We start from the raw sequence: 21,022 nt of genomic DNA, 5'->3' as shown, positions 1-21,022 counted from the left end.
TCATTTGTTAGCTTTATTTCTTCTTCTCCTGAGCTCATCTCTTCTTTTGAGGAATCCCAGTTTTCTTTTGCTTTTGATACTCTCAATTTTTCTTCTTCTGGGCTCAACTCTTCTTTTGAGGAGCCACAGGTTTCATTTTCTTTTGTCTTTTTCTGACTTTTTCTCCCTTTTCTTCTTTGTCCTTGCTTCGTTGCCAGATTCATTTCCACTGTTTGTTCTTTACCTGATTCGTCCGTATTTTGTTTCTCCTGTTCCTTGTTCTGTTCTTCTTCTTTTTCTTCTGTTAGATTCATCGTATTATTTTTAAAATCTATCACTACATGTTTTTCTGCCAATTCGTCAACTCCTACTATCATGTCATGTGACATGTTTGGCATTATTACACATTGTAGTGCATACATATTCTTGCCCAGTCGTACCATTACTCGTATGCCTTCATTTATAGTTGCCAATGTCCGTTTGTTTGCGCCCACTAAATTTACCCTAGGTATTTTATAAATTAAATTTGTTAAGTTAACTTCTTCTATTAGTTTTCTGTTGACCAATGTTATTTCAGATCCAGTGTCTATCATAATTTTAATTGGTTTCTCGTTGATAAATCCATCCACAAATTTTAAATTAACTCCATTTTTCTTTTCGTTGTTTCTTGCCAATTTAATAAACTCCTTGGGGTTACAAAAGATTCCTGTTTGATTTTTGGTTTTTAGTGAGCGCCGTCGTGAAAAAACGCCGGTTGCTCATCGTAGTTTATATTTTCGTCATAATGTCTCTCTCCGTCATATTCATCTGTCTGGGTATTATTCACTTCTCTTCTATTTTCTCTTGGTCTGTCGGATCTGTTTCGGTTTTCTCGATATCCCTGTTCATTTTGTCTACCATTATTTCTGTTTTCTTGATTTGCGAGTGTGGTGTTTCTATTCTGGTATTCTCGATTTCTGTCCTCATTCCATTGCCTATTTCTTTGTTCATAATTTCCTCTTCCGTTGTCTCTATTTTCGTTTTCCCTTCTGGGATTAAATTCTCGTCTTGTATAGTCCCTCCTATTTTGATTTCTATCTCTGTAATCCTGTGTTTCTCGGAGCCTGTAATCTTCTCGCGACCTTCTTGATTTTCTTTCTCTTAAACGTGATTCTCTTATTTGTAGGAATTGGCATAAACTATCTATGTCTTTGTAGTTTTGCAATGTGATATGGTCTTCCAGCGTTTCTTCGAAATGTCTTGCAATCAGTTCGACTAATTGTTCCGATGAGTAATTATATTGTAGATGTTTTGCGTTATAGTAAATTTGTAATGCATATGTCCTTTCTGACATACCCATCCTATCATTGTATTTCCCATTTTGCAATTCCTTGTTAATTTCCAATTGTTGGACTTTTCCCCAGAAATAATTCAAAAATTTTTGTTCAAATTGTTGCCAACTGTCAAATTCTTCTTCTTTGCAATCGAACCATAGGCTTGCTTCATATTTTAGATGGTTTCTGATAGTTTCTTTTGCTGTTTCGAAATTTCCGATGTGCTGTATTTTCTTTTTCAGGCTATTTATGAACGGCACTGGGTGTAATCTTCTTACATCCCCGCCAAACCTTATCTTCACGTCATCTGTGCTATGTATAACCATTTCTCTTCTTTCTCCGACATTTTGTTGGGTATTGATTTCCGCAATCTTTCTTTCCACTTCTTCTATGTCTGCTTGAATAGCGTTTTGCAACTTGTTTTCCAAACTTTCCATTTCTTTTTTCTGGCAATTCGTTATCTCCTTTATTTTATTTTGAATTTTCATTTCTTGTTCTTTCATCTCGTTTTTCATTGTTGTTAAACATCCTTTTACTTCCTTTTCTATGCGTTCCTCCATTTTCTTGTTGTTCTCTTCTATTGCTTGTTTCATTTTTTGTTGTGTTTCATCCATTTTTTTATCCAATTTTTGTTGTGTTTCATCCATTTTTTGTTGTGTTTCATCCATTTTCTGTTGTGTTTCATCCATTTTTTGATCCAATTTTTGTTGTGTTTCATCCATTTTTCGTTGTGTTTCCTCCATTTTTTGATCCATTTTTTGTTGTGATTCATCCATTTTTTGATCGACTTTATCCATTTTCTTTGATGTTTCTTCCTGATTTTTATCCATTTTTTGTTCTATTCTTTGTGACTGGAGTTGCATCATTTGTAATAATTTATCTATTCCTGATAATTCTTGCTGTTCTGATGCCATGATTGTCGTGTCTAAAATATCTTCTTGGTCTGAATTATTCTCTTGATTTGAATGTTCTTTTTGTTTTTTGTTGTCTTTGCTTTGGCTTCTTGTCACAGACATTTGTTTTCAAGAAGTACTGTCCCCGCCAAATATGAAATTTTACTAGTATGTTACCAAGACGACTTTTTCTCACCCAAATATTATAAATTGTCAATAAATATATCAAATGTAAATATCGTAAAAATAAAATATTAAATCAGTTATGTAAAATTTGTACCTAAAGAGATCTAAAATTTTATGTTATCAAATGTAAGTATCTCACTTTTTACCACAGGCATATAAATTTTCAAATACCGGCTTTACTCTTTCTATCCTTCAAATTTGCCACTAGAAATACTTAACAATGCCCCACGTTGGGCGCCAGTTGTTGTGATCTTGATTATTGATATGAGATAATATTTTTATATGTCATTTAATTTAATCAATGCATTAATAATAATCTAATTAATTTACCAGATCACATATCAATATGTTTTCAATCTCAGGGCTTTTTATAAAATTAATTACTTACATACGTGGCTTCTAAGTATTTCTTAATGGTTCCTAATCGGGATAGGAAAGAAAAGAGTAAAATAATAACACATATGGGTTACAATTGTAATCAAAATATTGTTTATTTTATTTAAATGGCAATCACTGCTTAATATTTGCTATATCTTATTTTTCTTAAACATAACATTTACACATGGGAATCTTATTTTCTTTTGATTTCCAATTGAAAGTTTTTATTAACATTTAACTATTATGATTTATTAGCAACAATTCTATTTAAGTTTGATGAAGCTTTTCTGATATTATTGATTATGTTTCTTCAATTTTAAATGTGGTATTTACTACGAAAAACCCATACATTCATGTCCAAACAAATAAGACTGACCTTTTTCTGGTGCACTGAGAATGTCTTCACACAAGACCCGTTTCCTGCTATCCTTGGCTGCAATCCAAACCTCGTCCTGGCTTCCAGTAATGTTCTCCTCTGAAACTAGCTCGTATAGCTCTCGTTTCCTGCTTCTGTCGTGATGCTGTGTTCTACCTTTTTCGAAACTGCAATCAGCTACCGGGAACTCTTGGCTCAAGGAGGTTCTTTTACTCTCAACCTGGCCTACCTCTCGTTCTACGATAGATACTTCACACTCACGGAACTACACAGGCTTTCTCACTCTCCGTACACTACCGTCTACTACTCGACTTCACTTCTCGACAGCTCAAAACATTCTGATCTCTATTTGTCATTCATTCCCCTGATTTCTAAATATCCCTTCCAGATTCACAAATCAAACTTCCACCACCAACTCTCATTCGCAGTATTCCTCAAAACCAATTTTTAAACTTTCTAAATATGCTTAATGGATTTCAAAGAAAATAGTTAATTCCCATTCTAAAATTACTTTCTACTATATACAAATTTTAATGACCTACTCTCTATTTCCACTTAGTCTTATTTAGCATCGGCTAATGATCGATCCTTCCGCGAACAAACGATAATGGCCTATTATCGATTTCACTTGAGTCTTATTTAATCACTTCTTAAAATTAAATATAACAATTTGTTGTATACAGGTTGTTCTAAATTTATATGCCCGTGGTTGAGAAAATTGAAAATATTTTATATTAAATTGAATTCTGTTTATAATTATCTAATTTTAATTTTCATATCCAATAGAAATATAACAATATCTTGCTGATTTTTATGAGAACTTTATACAGTGCACATTGTAAGCAAAAAACAAAATGAAGTACGAGTAGTATTAGTAAGTAAAAAAAAAGTAATATTTCATTTAATCGCCGCACTTTGATTCAAATAACGCAATTATAGTCTATATCCCAATCCCATTAGTTATAACTTTGTTATAACTCATCTTGTATAATGACATAATAATATTTGGCCATCAATACTTGTTTAAATTTAATGTTATCTTACCATTGCTTGGGTGTTTACATAGTAACTTTTTTTATTGTAGTTGAACAATGGAAAGTTTGGAGATACTGACGGATCTGCAAACAATTTGGCCCAATCTGAAAAGTTGAAAGAAGATATTTTTCTACTCAGATTTAATAAATACTTATATTTAATTACCATTAATTTATTTATTGTTTATATTTAGAGGAGTCAATAGAGTTTGTGCTTACGGAAAAATCTAACAAAATAGAATTTATAATAAATTGCTTTTAATGGGAAATAAGCCACAATTTTATCAAAAAATAGTATATTGTACAACAAGAGAGAAAAAAGACATATTTCTCACGAGCGCAGAAGTTTGTTGCCACGAGCCGAGGCACGAGGCGAGTGCCGCAAATCAAGCGAGGGAGAAATATGTCGTTTTCTCACGTGTTGTACACTGTACTTTTTCTATGGATGCGTTTTTGTCAAGAGTTCAAACTTATAATTTAGGTGCTTTTAGGTATATTATATGTCTAAATTGAAATAAAAGACATATATACACATAGGTATTTAATATTCTTAATATTTATATACTTTATTTATTTAAAATTTTAATTCACAGTTGAACAGTCTTAAAAGGTAATTTTTGATAAGTTTTGACAAGTTCAAACACATTTTGTTTGACAAAAATAATTGTGTTTGTATTGTGCATGTTACCATGGAAATGACGATCATATGTATATAAACCGGCGGTGAACCCGTGAGAAAAAATATTTCTCACTGCAATGGCCGACTTTTCTCACTGCCTGAGAAATTGTTCATTTTGAACGTATGTAAGTAGTGAGAGAAGTTGCACATTGTATAGCATCCATAGAAAAAATGATTTTATTAACGTTTCGAAGCCCATTAAAATAATAATTTATTAACGTTAATACAATAATTTTTTTGATAAAATTGTGGCTTATTTCCCATTAAAAGCAATTTATTATAAAAATGCCACAAGAAAATAGCTTCAGAACAACAAAATAGAATTTTTTGTAATTTCATTAAGAAATGTTTAATAAACAACATATCAAAAAGTTCTACTCCAGAAGTGGGTGCCTCATTTTTTATTAAACAAATGAACTGCGAAATTAGTTTTTTACGTATCTACGACAATATAAATGTCAAAAAACCTGACTAGATCATTGAAGAATTTAGAAAACTTTACACAAAAAATTTTATGTAAACATTTTTCTAAAATTAAATCTATAATTTTTATAATTTTTTATTTATAACGCCAAAGTCACCCTTCTCACAAACATTGGCGGACTGAATAGTAACGTTCGGCGAAGCGCACAGTTGAGTTATTTTAATATAATTCTTCAACTAAGTACAAAATCAAATTAAATTTTACAAATTGGAAATAAAAGAAGAACAATAAAGCTATCTATCTAGTTATAATAAAAAGAAATAAATTATATGGGCATAAGTACAGTGTGGGCAGAAAGTGAGTCTTACATACATGAATTTTGTTTAAAAACATTTAAAAATGTGTAAGTAATACAGTTTAGTATAGTTTTGACTATAAAGCTCTCTAATTTGAAAACTTATCTCTCAAATATCTTACTAAACGATGTTTCTTTCAAAAAATCTAAAATATTTAATTCAAATGATACGTCGCAAAAAATATAATTTATGAAAACTTCATAGTTCTAAAGAATTACTACCACTTTAAGATATATAGTTTGAATAAAAATATTACAATTTTATAGGTGTTTTTTTAAAGCTTAAGATGTAATCTTTAAAATGCACTAAATTATTTTATTTTAGAAACAAAATAAACAAGTTCTTTTTGATGAAATTAAGAAAGATAAAAAAATGTAATATCAAAACCGAAAAATATCAGTTCAAAAAAATGTTTGTACAAAGTCATCAAAACTTTTTTCTGTACATCTTACCTAAAATACATTAAATTACAAACTTTCAATATAATAAATGTTAAAAATTTTTTTTGAGCTCTTATACATGTCTGTGTAACTTGGAAACTATTGACAACTTTTTTATTATCAGTTTTACGAAAAAAAGTTATTCTTTATAAAATGCTCTGCATTGTGGTATAGAATTTAAGATACAACCATCAGATATCAAATTTTATTAATTTTCTACGAGGCATGCCAAAAATATGAATTTCGCACAAGAGTAACGTATCTTTATATTTCACAATATCGAAAATTATTATTAAGAAAAGTTGTTTTGAATTAAAAACTATGTTCTAATATTTAATACCTTTATATTTATATACTTTTAAGATGTATGTCTGTAACTTTGACTTGTCTCATACATGTACTTTGTATAATGTCGCATGTGATCAATAAATTTGACTTGACTTGACTTGACTTGACTAATAACATCCTTCTGATTGAAATATTTTGAACTATAAAGGTACTTAACTCTTAAGTGAAATTCATGTTTTTTGACATACCTCGTATAAAATTGAAAAAAATTGATATCTAATGGTTGCATATTAGATATGAGACCAGGCAGAGAATTTTATTAGGAATAACTTTTATTATCATAATTTGTAATAACATGATGTTGATTATCCGTAATTTGAGAAAAATTTGCATTTTTTTCAATTAGAAGGATGTAATTAACATAATTTTTAATTCCAAACCACTTTTTGTAACAACAATTTTTGATATTCTAAAATATAAAGGTCCTTTACCTACCCTTGAAGGAAATTCATATTTTTGACATGCTTACCACGTAAAAAATTGATAAAATTTGATATCCGATGCGAGTTTTAGATTTTAGACCATGTAGAGCAATTTATAAAGAATAACTTTTTTTCGTAAAATTGATAAGTAATAAAAAAAAGTTTCCAATATGGTTCCTAGTTACGCAGACATACATACTGTATAAGAGTAATTATTTTTTAAATTTTTTCAATTGTAACGTCAAATTTGGATTCAGTTTAATGAAACACAAAATAGAAACATTTTTGATCAAAGCAAAATGATGAAATCAGTGATATTATTAAAAATATTTATACAAAACAATTATTATTGTTTACCTTCCGATGACCAACCTCTTTTTGTTACACGGATGACCAAGGGGGGAAAAATGACCCCAGGTTAAAAATGTCAAAAATGACAATTAACAAAAAAATGAAGTTTTTTTTAATTTTTTTTGGCATGGACTTTATGTCATTCAGCCAGTCACAACATGAGTATTAGTGTCATGTGTAGTGTGTATGTTGAGTAAGGGTCTTGTTACTTTGCAAAGTCGACGTCATTAGCGTAAAACTACTTGAAATTACACATAATAGACGGTATTTTACTAAACATCAACTTCAGAATATATTTTTTATTCGTAAAATATAGGGAATTTTTTTTATTTCAAAGTATGAGGATATCTAGAATGATATTAAAGTCAAATAAAAAAATAATGAGTTAAAAATTGAAAATACTTTTGAACTTATTAAAGAAAACATACGCTGGGGTCACAATTTCCCCCGCTTGGTCATCCGAAGGTTAAGTAATTAATAAACAATTATTATCCGCTAAATCTGCAAGTAGAACTTTTTACCGTAACATGTATATAAACTAACAGTAAGTTTTAGAAGAATATAAGTTTGTTTGAATTTTCCCGAAACCATGAAAATTTTCGTTCTATACTGACTCCCCTAATTATTATATGCTGCACTCTATCAAAACTTAAATATAAATTTATATCCTGCTACTTACTTTCACTGCCACCAGTCTTACTGGAAGCAGCTGGTTCTATAGATTCACATACAAAGTTGTAAAGGCCATTACAGTCTACGTTCATCCAAAGGAAATCCTTTCCTCTAATCATTTGACCCAAAAGACATCTGTAAGCGGAAGCTGTAGGTTGTCCGACGTTCCAGTTTGAGTAAGTTATGGGTTGAGCATTAGACATCCACATCCATGACACTTTATCCACTAAGTTCGTCCCAGAAGTCCAGAAGTTAATTTCGCCATCTAGAAGAAAATAAATTGTTACGGTCCAAATTTTTTTTAATATTTAAATGTTTAATAAGGCTGATATTAACCCGTGGTCGGTCGTGCCGTAAGAAAAAATCTAACATTTTATCCTTTTCCGTGATAACTTGATGAAAACTTTTGCAACATAACCTTCCACTCGTAACTGCCTCGAGGAAGGGTGTAGTAATGCGTAGGCATTTTTTTTAATATTCATTATTTTATTTTTTTTATTATTTTTTGTCGAATTTATATGGTTTTGGTGATAAACAACTACATAGCTTTAATAATTGTTATAAATAGATATTTTAACTTCTTCTTCCTTGTTGTATGTAGGCTTTGAAGCCTATTTCTTCTTCAATATTAGTCTCCTAAATTGTTTAAATTATCGCACCATCTTTTTCTTGTTCTGCCAATCCTTTTTCGTTCATTTGGTGACTTATCTCATGCTATTCGTACTATCCTCTCCCAGGGCCGCGTTTAGGTAAATTGACGCCCTAGGCAATTCTCTAGTAGCCGCCCCTCAATCATGTACCATTTTTGCGAAAAAAAAAATTGCAGAAATTTGCAAACACACTAAAAATGGATTTAAACTACGATGTGTATATACCTACCACCAGATGTGAAAACTACCGCACACTGTCACTAATAACACATGGTAGTAAAATCTTGTTGCATATCATCAAAAACAGATTAAAAACCTATCTACATTACCAAATACCTCAGGAACAAGCGGGATTTGTAAAGGGTAAAGGTACAAGGGAACAAATCCTGAACCTGAGACAACTTATTGAAAAGTCTAGAGAATTTCAAGTACCTATGATTATATGCTTCGTTGACTATCAAAAGGCATTTGATTGTGTAAGCTGGATAAATCTGTGGTCAATTTTAATAGAAATGGGCGCACCAATGCACCTGGTGACACTTATTAAAAATCTGTACCAGCCTAATATAGCGACAGTACGACTAGATCAGAAGTTCTCAAACCAATTCAAGACCGAGAGAGGTGTTAGACAAGGATGCGTGTTGTCACCTGACTTATTTAACATTTATGATGAACATGTCATGAGGATGGTTTTAGAAGGATGGGCCGGTGGAGTAACAGTAGCCGGTAGGAAAATCTCCAATTTGAGATTTGCTGATGACACTACACTTATAGCAGCAAATGAGCAAGAAATGTTTGATCTTCTGCGAAGAGTTGAGCACGAAAGCAATAAAGTTGGTCTGAAAATCAATAAAGCTAAGACAAAAATAATGGTGGTCGACAGATTCGACACTATTCAATTGACTAACATGTTACAGGAATACCAGATAGTAAACACCTTTGTCTATCTCGGGTCTAGTACAACTAACGATGGCAACTGTGAAGCAGAAGTTCGGAGAAGTATTGGTATGGCAAAAAATGCGATGAGTCGCCTAACTAAAGTTTGGAAAGACAGATCTATCTCTCAAAATATCAAGATGAGACTGGTGAATGCCCTTGTATTCTCAATATTTCTATACAGAGCAGAGACTTGAACTCTTCGCGCATGCGAGCGCCAAAAAATTGATGCCTTTGAGATGTGGTGCTGGAGAAGAATGCTGCGCATACCATGGACAGCTCATAGGACAAACGTTTCCATTCTAAACCAACTCAATATTAAAAAAAGGCTGTCTACAATATGTCTGCAACGAATTCTGCAATTCTTTGGTCATGTGGTTCGCAGAGGTGACGACAGTTTGGAGAGATTAATCGTTTCTGGAAACGTTCCGGGGAGAAGATCAAGAGGACGATCACCAACTAGATGGTCCGACCAAATAAAGAATTCAGCTGGAAACTCATTCTGCGAAGCTCTTAGAGCAGCTGAAGATAGAGACCAATGGAGAAACATCGTTAGGAATATTGGAAGAAAGCACGAACCTCAGTAATGGGGAAACGACAAGAGAGAGAGAGAGAGAGAGTGTATATACCGATAACAGAAAAAATTTTCATTCCAGTTCGATCACATCAGAGACTTCTTTTCAAAAAAGACTTTTGAAAAAAAAAATTTCTTGACAAAATCGACAAATTGCACGTTCTTGCGTCATACTTGATGAGAAATTATTTTTAATTCTTGAAAATGATCTTTCAGCGGATACGTTGACACCTGGGATGCACAAGTAAATGTGCAAAGCAATGTCAAAATTAGGGAAAATATATTTCAATCCACTTAGTGCAGTCACTGAAGGTTTTCACCTCCGATATCGTTGAACCTCCATCAATTTTCATGAAATGGATACCTCAAGGAACAAAGGTGACATGGTGCTAACTTGCGCTTTTACCGTGATGGTGAATGCCATCCCTTCTCGAGGATGAAAATAATTATTATTCTTTAATAATTCCATAAATCGATAGAGAGACAAATTCTAAGCAAAATTTGTTATATAAAGTTATTAATATAAATCAATACTTTTGGAGTTATTAAAGATCAAAGATTTTATTTTTTCGTAAAAAAATACATATTTTAAAGCTGTTTTTCACGTAGAACTCAATAACTATAAGCTTTAACAAAAAAGGAATTATTATCAAAATTGAAGATAATAAAAAGCTGAATACACTCCTTGCTTAAAGAACTAAACTAATGTTAATTCAAAGTGAGTTATGGTTAATTGAATGTATATTTTTTTCGACGGGTACTCAAATCTAAGTGTTCAAGCTTAAATAACGGGAAAAAGATGTATTTTATAAAATATACCTATTAAACACTTGTCAAAGTACTTCGAAGTACCTATCAAATGAGCTCCAGTAGAAGTCAATATCATCACAATTAAGCAAGTTATGATGAAAATAAGAGAACCCTTTAAAACTTTTTAGGAAAAAGTGAAAAATAAAACATACGCCATTTCCACAAAAATTAAAATTTATAGTAATCCTTAGAAGAATTTCTTTATATTAGCATAAATAATGATTTCAACAATTTTGACTGGTTTAGAATGCATATTAAAAAAAAAGATTTAATTTTAAAAAATCAGAATTTTTAAAGGTATCGTAATTTTCATTTTCTTTTGATAATAACTCCAAAAATACTCAATATACGTAAAAAGTGATATATGTATAACCAAATTTTAGTTTTCACTGTATCAAATATTTTAACTTTATATAACTTTATATAACTATGTAAAACTATAGGGTATATAACTATAGGGTAAATATTAACCGAGATAGAAACGTTTAAAGCTTAAATTTTGCTGCGAGAACCATGTAACCAGGGCAATTTAACCTTTTATTTTTAAAAAAGTAAGGGGTTTAAAAGAATTAATTCAACGTGGTTTAATAGTCAATAAAATTAACTTTTAAATGGTGTTAAGGCAAACCTGATATCGTAAAAATTAACGGAGTTATAAAAAAAATAACTTGTTTGGAAGAATTCTTAAAAGATAAATTTTGAAAAATATTTGGTGCATAAATTTTAATGCTATTAACTTATTCGGGATCTCATTTGATAGATATTTCTAAGTACTTTGACAAATTAATGTTTAATAAGGTTATGTTATAAAATGCATCATTTTCCCGTTATCTAAGCTTGAATGCTTAGATTTGGTTACTCGCCGAAAAAAATATACATTCAATTACCTATAACTTACTTTTATTTAACATTAAAAGGTCTTTTCAGTAAGGAGTTTATTTCATTTTTTATTAGATTCAATTTTGGTAGTAATAACCTTTTTGTAAAATCTTATAGTTTTTGAGTTATTTATGAAAAATAAATCGGTTAAAAACATGCATTTTTCTCACAAAATATTAAAATCTTTGATCTTTAATAAAAAGTTTTGATTTATTTTAATAACTTTATGTAACAAATTTTACTTAGAATTTGCCCCTCTATCGAATTCGGAGGATATTTTAATAAAATAATTTTCACTCCCGAGAAGGGGTGGCATCCACCCCCAGGGTAAAAGCGCAAGTTGACACCATGTCACCTTTGTCCCTTGAGTTATCCTTTAACCACTCACCAATTTTCATGCAAATAGTTGGATGTTCAACGAAATCGGAGGTAATAGCTCATATCCACCTTCAGTGACTGCACTAACTCTCTTTAAATATTAAGATATGTCAATTGGTGATTTTATTGTGGTATCCAAATGATCCAAATGCATTCCGAATGCATTCATGCATGAATGATGTATCTTGGTCGTCTTTATTTTGTACCGGATTTTCAGCTTCTTTAATAATTTCTTCATTGCTTAATTTTGGCAAATCTGTTAATAACACGAAAACGTTGATAAATAAGTCGATAAAATCCTAGACGTCTATTCAGGTCTCTTATCAGAGTGTCGATTATAATATAGAATGTGTGGATTTTCATCTCATCACTAGCTGAAAAGTTTAGTTCATCATCGGCTCCCTCGTCAAATTGAATTTTTCTTTTTCTCTTTCGTATTTCTTTATATGTTTTATTTGGGCACAATTTTTTGGCTTCCTTGCGGTAAAGTAATTTGAAAGAGCTTCATACATTTTAATGACAGAACCCAGATCCATAATTTTTATATACAAATATTTTTTGTACAGTATTTGTGCCGCCCTGGCAACTGCCTATATTGCCTAATGGATAAAGCAGCCCTGTCCTCTCCTCTGCCATTCTACTAATGTGTTCGTTCCACTCCTGTTTCCGTTTTGTCACAAGTCATCCATCCATTTATGTATTCTACATTGCATGCTCTCCTTTATGTCTTCGCTTCTCTCCCTATCCAACAGACTTTTCCCTGCTATTCGTCGAAGTATTTTCATCTCTGTTGTTTCTAGTACTTCTAGTAGTCGCTCTGTTGTTACTTCTAGTAGAAGTATCGTTTTAGATGTGTCAGATCTTGTCTCCGCCGTGTATGTCAATATAGGTCTAATTTCTGCTTTTAGATTCTTGCTTTTGTGTTTTCTTTTAAGGTACGTATCCATACAAGGGTCAACCGCGCTTCGTGTAGCAGCTCGAATGGATACTGTATGAGCTCTCCTACATATAAACCGCAAACCGGTTGGATTGAAGAGTGTGAGCGCCGAGCAGGGTTCACCGACGTATCCAATATGTGGAGCTGCTACACGGAGCGGGGTTAGCCCTTGTATGGATACGTACCTTTAGGTGTTTGTTCTTCCAGATTGTGTCATTAAGAGATCACGACGGTTTACTTGCTTTTACGCTTTGTTGTCGTACTTCTTCTTTAACATCTCCGTAATTATTCTATTCGTATCTATTCCCATGTATCTAAATCTTGCTTCCTGCTTTATTATTTTCCCACCAATTTCGATTTTACAATGTAGTGGTGCCATATATTTGTTTTTCTGCTGATATTATTATATTGTATTTCTTGGCTGTTGTATTGAAGATGTATGTTAATATTTGGAGATCGTCTTCTATCTCAGCGATTAATGCGGCTACGTATGCATAACATACTATAGGTCTGGATCCCGCGTATGAAAAAAAAGTTGATTAATAGCAAGCTGAAAATTTGTTAATAGCTTAACGGTGTCTAGTCGGATAAACTTTGATAAGTAGAAACACTGGAACAGGGGCAGTTTTAATTGTGGAACAGGTTAAAAATTTGGAACGGTCAGACCACGAAAACGGCACATTTATTTTGTCCGACAGAACAGACTTAAACTCTCCGAACAGAGATTGAACTCTCATGCAAAAATCAGACTGCTATTTATCACCTGTCATAATTCCTGTCATTTGACATATTCTACATGTTCCACTCATTAAAACGCCCATTTGGTGATAAGTAGCAGTCTGATTTTTGCATGAGAGTTTAATCTCTGTTCGGAGAGTTTAAGTCTGTTCTTTCGGACAAAATACATGTGCCGTTTTCGTGGTCTGACCGTTCCAAATTTTTAACCTGTTCCACAGTTAAAACTTCCCCTGTTCCAGTGTTCCCATATATCAAAGTTTGTCCGACTAGACACCCTTAAGCTATTAACAAATTTTCAGCTTGCTATTAATCAACTTTTTTTTCATACGCGGGATCCAGACCTACTATTTAGATTTCTTTGTTCCTATTCTCTAACCATGACCTGTACTTGCTGCTTATATTATTTCGGCCATTATTATATTAAAGAGCAGTGGGCTTAACGAGTCACCTTGTCTGACTCCGCTTTTTACTGGTATAAACTGTATTAGTTTTCCATTTATCTTTGTCTATATTCGATTACGGAAGTAGATATTTTCGATGGTTTGTATAGTATTTATTGATATGTTATAATGTTATTGATATACAGTAGGTGTAAGACGTCTTCTACTTGGATGCAATCGAAAGCCCTTATCAGATCTATAAAACATAGATATGCTGGTTTATTGCACTCGATGGCCTTTTCTGTGATTTATCTTAGTACAAATATGGCATCTACGCAGGATCTTCCGGATCTGAATCCATGTTGTACTTCTGATAAAGTCATAAGTTTATTGATTTTGTTGGTTAGGACGTTTGTGGTTAGCTTAAGTGCGGTGTTCAGTAGATTTATACCTCTATAATTGTTAGGATCTTCTTTGTCTCCTTTCTTGAACATTGGCATCATTATACTGTTTCTCCATGCATCTGGTATCTTGCAGTGCAATAATAGTTTGTGCATAAGTTTTGTCATCTCTAGGGTAATATTGTTTTGAAGCTATTTTCTAGGGTTATACTTTCTCCTCCGTGTTTTAGAAGCTCGTTGGTTATTCCGTCTGGTCCTGGTGACTATTTTAACATAATAAGTAAATAAAAATACCACAAAATAAAAATTTGTTATAAATTTGTACCGTATTATTGGATAAAATCTAACGCGGGACTGTTCCTGGGTTAAAATACGAGTAAAAGAAGCACTTATTTCACAAAAGCACCATACACCTAAAGAAAACTGAATACTTATCAACGGATAATACAGGACTAAAACAGCTAAAAATAGATGAACGTAAGCAAATCAAAGTACCAGATAAGTACAAGTATTTAAGTTTCATAATCTCAAACAAAGAAACAACGAAATAAGATTTAAAAAATAGACTAGGACAAACAAGAGACTGCAAACGAAAATTGAACCCGGAACTGTGGGATAAGAACATTAGTATAAAAATAAGAAGAAGAAAATATAACACCATGGCAAGAAGTATCCTGACTTAAGGGTGTTAAAAGTGTATAATAAATAAGAAAACCAAAACCAAAACCAAAATAAGAGTAACATAGATGGAATTCCTAAGAAGCTGTAGAATACCAAGAAGAGATAGAATAAATAACACAGAGATTAAGAAAAGAATGGGAATGAATCAGATATAACAGAATACATAGAACATAAGAGATTAACCTGGTACGGACATTTCAGAAGTGCAGAAAACAAGTTGGTAAACATAACAGAGTGGAGCACGATAGGAAGAAGGAAGACCAAAAGATCTTTCAGAGATGAAGTAGATGAAGCAATGTAAAGAAGAAATCTGCCGGAAGGGGACTGGCAAAACAGAACGAACTGGAGCGAATAGCTGAGTGAAGGAATACAGTGAAAACAGTGGAACTCCTTAGTTTATAAATATACATACACCATACATATACGAACAAACAGGAATATGGATAATTATGTGACTGTCATAGTGTCACGATATAAATATGCTGTCATCTAAAGATATATAAAGTGTATACTCTTTAAGTGGCGTCTCCCAAACGGAGGTTGGATGTCATCATTCAACTCACTATCACTATCAACTCCAATCACTATAATAAAGGCAGATTTTGTTTTTATTCGACTCAGAGTTGGACCACCATCTCCATATAGCTATTTCATCTCATGCATCTTCAGTGAAGCTATGCAGTCACAACTCTGAAGCGAATATTAACAACCTTGCCTATTTAAGTGAAACCATCGCGATAAAATGATTCCACCTTTTGAAACGAAATCTAGCGACATCTCTCGCAAAACGAGGAAAACAACGAAAACCCCTAGATACAAAGTTTACTACTTTTTAAACAATTAGAATAATTGAAATAAAAATATAATAAACAATATTTTAAATCCAACACTTTTCGTTAAGAGGAAACAGTAGCGATCAGCAGGTAGCAAAAACGCGTTCCAAGATTGCGGCTGTAATTTTGAATATATTTTCGAGATATTTGGCACACGTATTCGTAATATAATAAAGAATGGCGGTACAGAGCCCAATTTGAAAAATATATTAATATGTGGAAATTACTCTGTAATTAAATACAATATTAAAAAAACGAGCCTGTACCGCCATTAAGAAGAGCAAAAAAATACACTTTCTTCAAATAAACTTTTTTATCCGATGCCTAGATTTTGTGTCATTTTGGAACTACTAATTTTTTTTATTTCATTAGTAGTTCCAAAATGACAAAAAGTCTAGGCATCGGATAAAAAAGTTTATTTGAAGAAAGTGTATTTTTTTTGTTCTTCTTAATGGCGGTACAGGCTCGTTTTTTTAATATTGTATTTAATTACAGAGTAATTTCCTCATATTAATATATTTTTCAAATTGGACTCTGTACCGCCATTCTTTATTATATTACGAATACGTGTATCTCGAAAAAATATTCAAAATTACAGCCGCAATCTTGGAACGCGTTTTCGCTACCTGTTGATCGCTACTGTTTCCTCTTAATAAACTAAATTTTTATTTCAATTATTCTAATTGTTTAAAAAGTAGTAAACTCTGAATTTAGGGCTTTTCGTTGTTTTCCTCGTTTTTCGAGAGATGTCGCTAGATTGCGTCTCAAAAGATGGAATCATTGTATCGCGATGGTTTCCCTTAAATAGGCAGGGTTGTTAATATTCGCTTCAGAGTTGTGACTGCATAGCTTCACGGAAGATGCATGGGATGCTGAAATAGCTATATGGAGATGGTGGTCCAACTCTGAGTCGAATAAAAACAAAAACTGCCTTAATTATTTTTCATCTTTACTCAGATTTGAGTATTTAGAAACTGTCTTTCGGTCCTTTTCCTAGACGGAGAGAAGCTAAATGCGTGGCCAAAGTGTCCTCCATTTGCTTTCTCCTATTTTCGTCGTCTCTTGTGCTTATATATTGTAAAAGCCAGAGATACAGGATGCAGCCAGAAATCAGTTTATTAACGAAAAGTCTTGGATTTAAAATATTGTTTATTATATTTTTATTTCAATTATTCTAATTGTTTAAAAAGTAGTAAACTTTGTATCTAGGGCTGTTGGAAATTTGAACATTACGTTTAAGAGAAAATCAATGTTTATTTTTTAAATAAAACATTTTTATGTTTTCTGAGAGCAGTAAAATGTATTTAGAATTAAACAAATTACGTACATTCATCGGTTTGGGCCAATTAATTTAATAAAAAAAAACCTTTTTAAACGCTTTTTTTAGTTCAATAGATTGCGTCAAATCTTTGGATGTTAATTTGACTACCCTTTCTTCCATGCAAATGAATGAAAATTTGCAGACATATGAATTCGCGGGAACAATACACGAATAAACAACAAAAAAATTTTTGTTTAAGTTTATTAATTGTTTAAATAAATAAAAACGATTTTAATGGAAAAAGGCCTAAATTCTCTTGTTTTTTACAATGTAGAAACTTGAAACTTTTACGGATTGTAGCTAATGATATAACCTATACATAATTTCACTTTTTACGTTAATTGTTTACGTTATGCGTAATAAATAAACAATAAAGTTTTAAATTTTGAACACTCATATATTTGTTTATACAGTACGATGCAAATAAAAGGAATAAATTCGTTTTTTCGTAAAAATGCGACTTTAAGGAAAAATCCCGAAAGAGGTCGATTTTTGTCAAACTAGTGACGTCATCCATCTGGGCGCGATGATGTAATCGATGATTTTTTAAATGAGAATAGGGGACATGCGATAGCTCATTTGAAAGATCATTCAATTCTTTATTCAGCAATATAAAAATTTATACAATTATTTGTACAGGGTGTCCAAAAATAATTTTTTAATTAAATTATTTGACAAAAATGAAGAATGTAGGTATGTTGTAATTTATTTAACTCAGAATACATTTTACAGCTGCCCGTAAACAGAAAAAAATGTGTATTTCAGAAATAAACATTGCCTTTTGATTAAATTAAACATTCAAGCCAGCTCCCGCCAGCCACCTGCCTCTTGGAAGTTTTAACATTCAATTTAAGCGAAAAGCAATAATTATTTGTGATATAAACCTTTTTGTCTGGTTTCTGACAGCAGTAAAAAGTATTTTAATTTAAATTGAATAAGTTACACATATTCTTCTTTTTTTAAACGCTTTTCTTTAGTTCAATAGTTTGCGTCAAATCTTTAGAGATTAATTTGCCTACCTTTTCTTCAATGCAAATGAATGAAAATTTGCAGACATATGCATTCGCGGGAACAATACGCGAATAGTCAATAAAAAAAAATTGTTTATGTTTAATAATTATTTAAATAAAAAAAAAACGATTTTAAAAGAAAATGCTTAAATTCTCTTGTTTTTTACAATGTAGAAATTTGAAATTTTTACGGATTGTAGCTAATGATATGAACTATACATAATTTCACTTTTTACGTTAATTGTTTACGTTATGCTTCACAAATAAACAATGAAGTTTCAAATTTTTTGCCGGTTCCGACTACTTTTTATGTTTGTACATCATATGTTTTATATACATATTTTAATAAACATGACGATATATTTTAATGTTTGAAAAGTGTAAGACTAAAAAGTAAAAAATAAAAAAATATGAAAAAAATATTTTTAGGAAACCCTTTTCTTTAGTTCCGAGTGACTAAAATTAAAAATATTAAAAAATCAACTAAAAAGCAAAAAATAAAAAAAATGAAAAAATCCAACACATTCGTTAAAGAAAAGCGTGGGGCGAAAACCGTTTATTCGATGAAGATGCGCCACGCTTTTCTTTGACGAATGTGTTGGATTTTTTCAATTTTTTTTATTTTTTGATTTTTAGTTGATTTTTTAATATTTTTAATTTTAGTCACTCGGAACTAAAGAAAAGGGTTTCCTAAAAATTTGTTTTTCATATTTTTTTATTTTTACACTCTGTATAAATAATTATGTTAATGTTTATATTATTGAATAGAGAATTAAATACCCTTTCAAATGAGCTATTACATGACCCCTATTCTCATTTAAAAAAATCATCGATTACGTCATCACGCCCAGATGGATGACGTCTCTAGTATGATACATATGCCAAAAAATCGTAATTTAAAAATAAAAATCGACCTATTTAGGGATTTTTCCTTAAAGTCGCCGGTTTAAGAAATAATGAATTTATGCGTTACTTTGTGGACGCACTGTATAAGTTATAAAAATAATTAAACCAATTTTCCTAAGCTTCTAATAATTTTTAAACAATAATAATTAAATACTTACTTGCTGATAAAACTGTGGTGTATAAGAAATCATTAACTTCCTTCGATGGTATTGTTACCAATGTCATGTTCATATCTCTACAAATTTGGTCGGCATGAAAATAGTTTGCCTGCAAAAAACTTGTATTATTTTATGCATAAAATCTAATAAGAAAATTCATTATTTTTAGTCTAGAAAATTACACTATTTTTATTCTTAATATTACATTATTTATTGATATTCTAAGCTTTGCAAAATATTCCTTGAGAAGAAAATCATGTGACAAAAATGATCATCTACAGATGGATATCTGTATTCTGAGTCATTTATTATTTAACATCATTTACAATTACTATATAAAAGAACATATTGTTTATTTCTTCTGTATAAGCTTCTACTGTATTGTTTTTGTTCAGTTTTCTAATATTTGATAATCCCTTCCCGTTCTTTCTTTTGGTTATAGGGAGCCTCTGTTTAATATCTGCAATTAAGTGTGTAATCTTAGTAGTAGTTTTCCTGTACCCCTTATTAATCATTACGTAAACTATTTGATTCCCTATAATACTCTGGTGTCCATCTAAAGGCGACCTCCATGTATAAAGCCTCATGGCGGTAAATTAGATCAAGTGAAATGAGAAGTCCCAGATCCAAACAATAAATCTGCAACTTCCCGTGGAACCACTTTCTGGAAACATCCTTAATCTCTGCCTTTTACAATTTATAAGGCAAGGAGACGACGAATAAAGAAGACGAAAGGAACTCTAAAATATGCAGTGATATTCCGAAATGCAGAAATATTAAAAAACAGCTTATGTTATATTTCGGTTCAGAGGTGATCCACCATCCCGATACATACATTTTTTTCTCCAGACGTCTTCCTTGGGGCTACGTGAACACCTCTGAATACCTCGAAACAAAGCTGGCCAAGCTGACTATTTAAGTAAAATTATGAAAATAAGTCTGCTTACCGGACGCTCGGTGGCGACATCTATTAAAGAGGAATGAGAAGTGCTAGATCTAAACAATAAATCTGAAACTTCTCGTGGAACCACTTTCTGGAAACATCCTTAATCTCTGCCTTTTACAATTTATAAGGCAAGGAGACGACGAACATAGAAGACGAAAGAGGCTCTACAATATGCAGTCACATTTCGTCTATTCGTCTAGGAAAAAATTCGAACTCAAGTTGATTCCGTGTACTCAAAATATAAGTAAAATGATATATTTAAAAACAGCTTGCTTCATTTCGGTTCAGAGGTGATCCACCATTCCCATACGTACATTTCTGTCTCTCCAGATGTCTTTAGTGGGGCTACATGAACACCTCGAAATCGAAATAAAAGCAAACTAGCCAAGCTGCTTTTTAAGGAGAATTATCAAAATAATTCTGCTTATCGGACGCTCGGTAGCGGTAGTTCTCGCTGGCGCTGGGTTTCGAATCTCGGCCTACCTGCATGGAAGTCACACATCCTACCACCTGAGCTACTCCGGTCCACTAATTTATTAATAATTAAAAAAAAACGGCTCCGAATTCTATGCGAGAAACAGGTAGGTTTTCTTCCAATAACTAGGAAAAAGTTGTCACATACATGGATTAATC

At 31.7% G+C, this 21,022-nt stretch overlaps 1 protein-coding gene across 1 annotated transcript in view; it reads right to left on the bottom strand.

Annotated features, from left to right (window-relative positions):
- Nucleotides 1–21,022, bottom strand: part of LOC126890050 (macrophage mannose receptor 1-like) — a 77,008-nt gene that overhangs the window by 33,006 nt on the left and 22,980 nt on the right. Inside the window, exons 3-5 of the mRNA XM_050658880.1 lie at nucleotides 19,444–19,552; nucleotides 7,859–8,116; nucleotides 4,170–4,264 (exon numbers count right to left, since the gene is read on the bottom strand). Coding sequence (XP_050514837.1) covers nucleotides 4,170–4,264; nucleotides 7,859–8,116; nucleotides 19,444–19,552 — 462 coding nt within the window. The remainder of the gene's footprint in view (nucleotides 1–4,169; nucleotides 4,265–7,858; nucleotides 8,117–19,443; nucleotides 19,553–21,022) is intronic.

This window comes from Diabrotica virgifera, chromosome 8 (genome assembly GCF_917563875.1).
Source record: "Diabrotica virgifera virgifera chromosome 8, PGI_DIABVI_V3a".
Taxonomy (NCBI): Eukaryota; Metazoa; Arthropoda; class Insecta; order Coleoptera; family Chrysomelidae; genus Diabrotica; species Diabrotica virgifera.
Note: the sequence above shows the minus strand (reverse complement) of the source record. Positions and strands in the feature narration are given on the sequence as shown.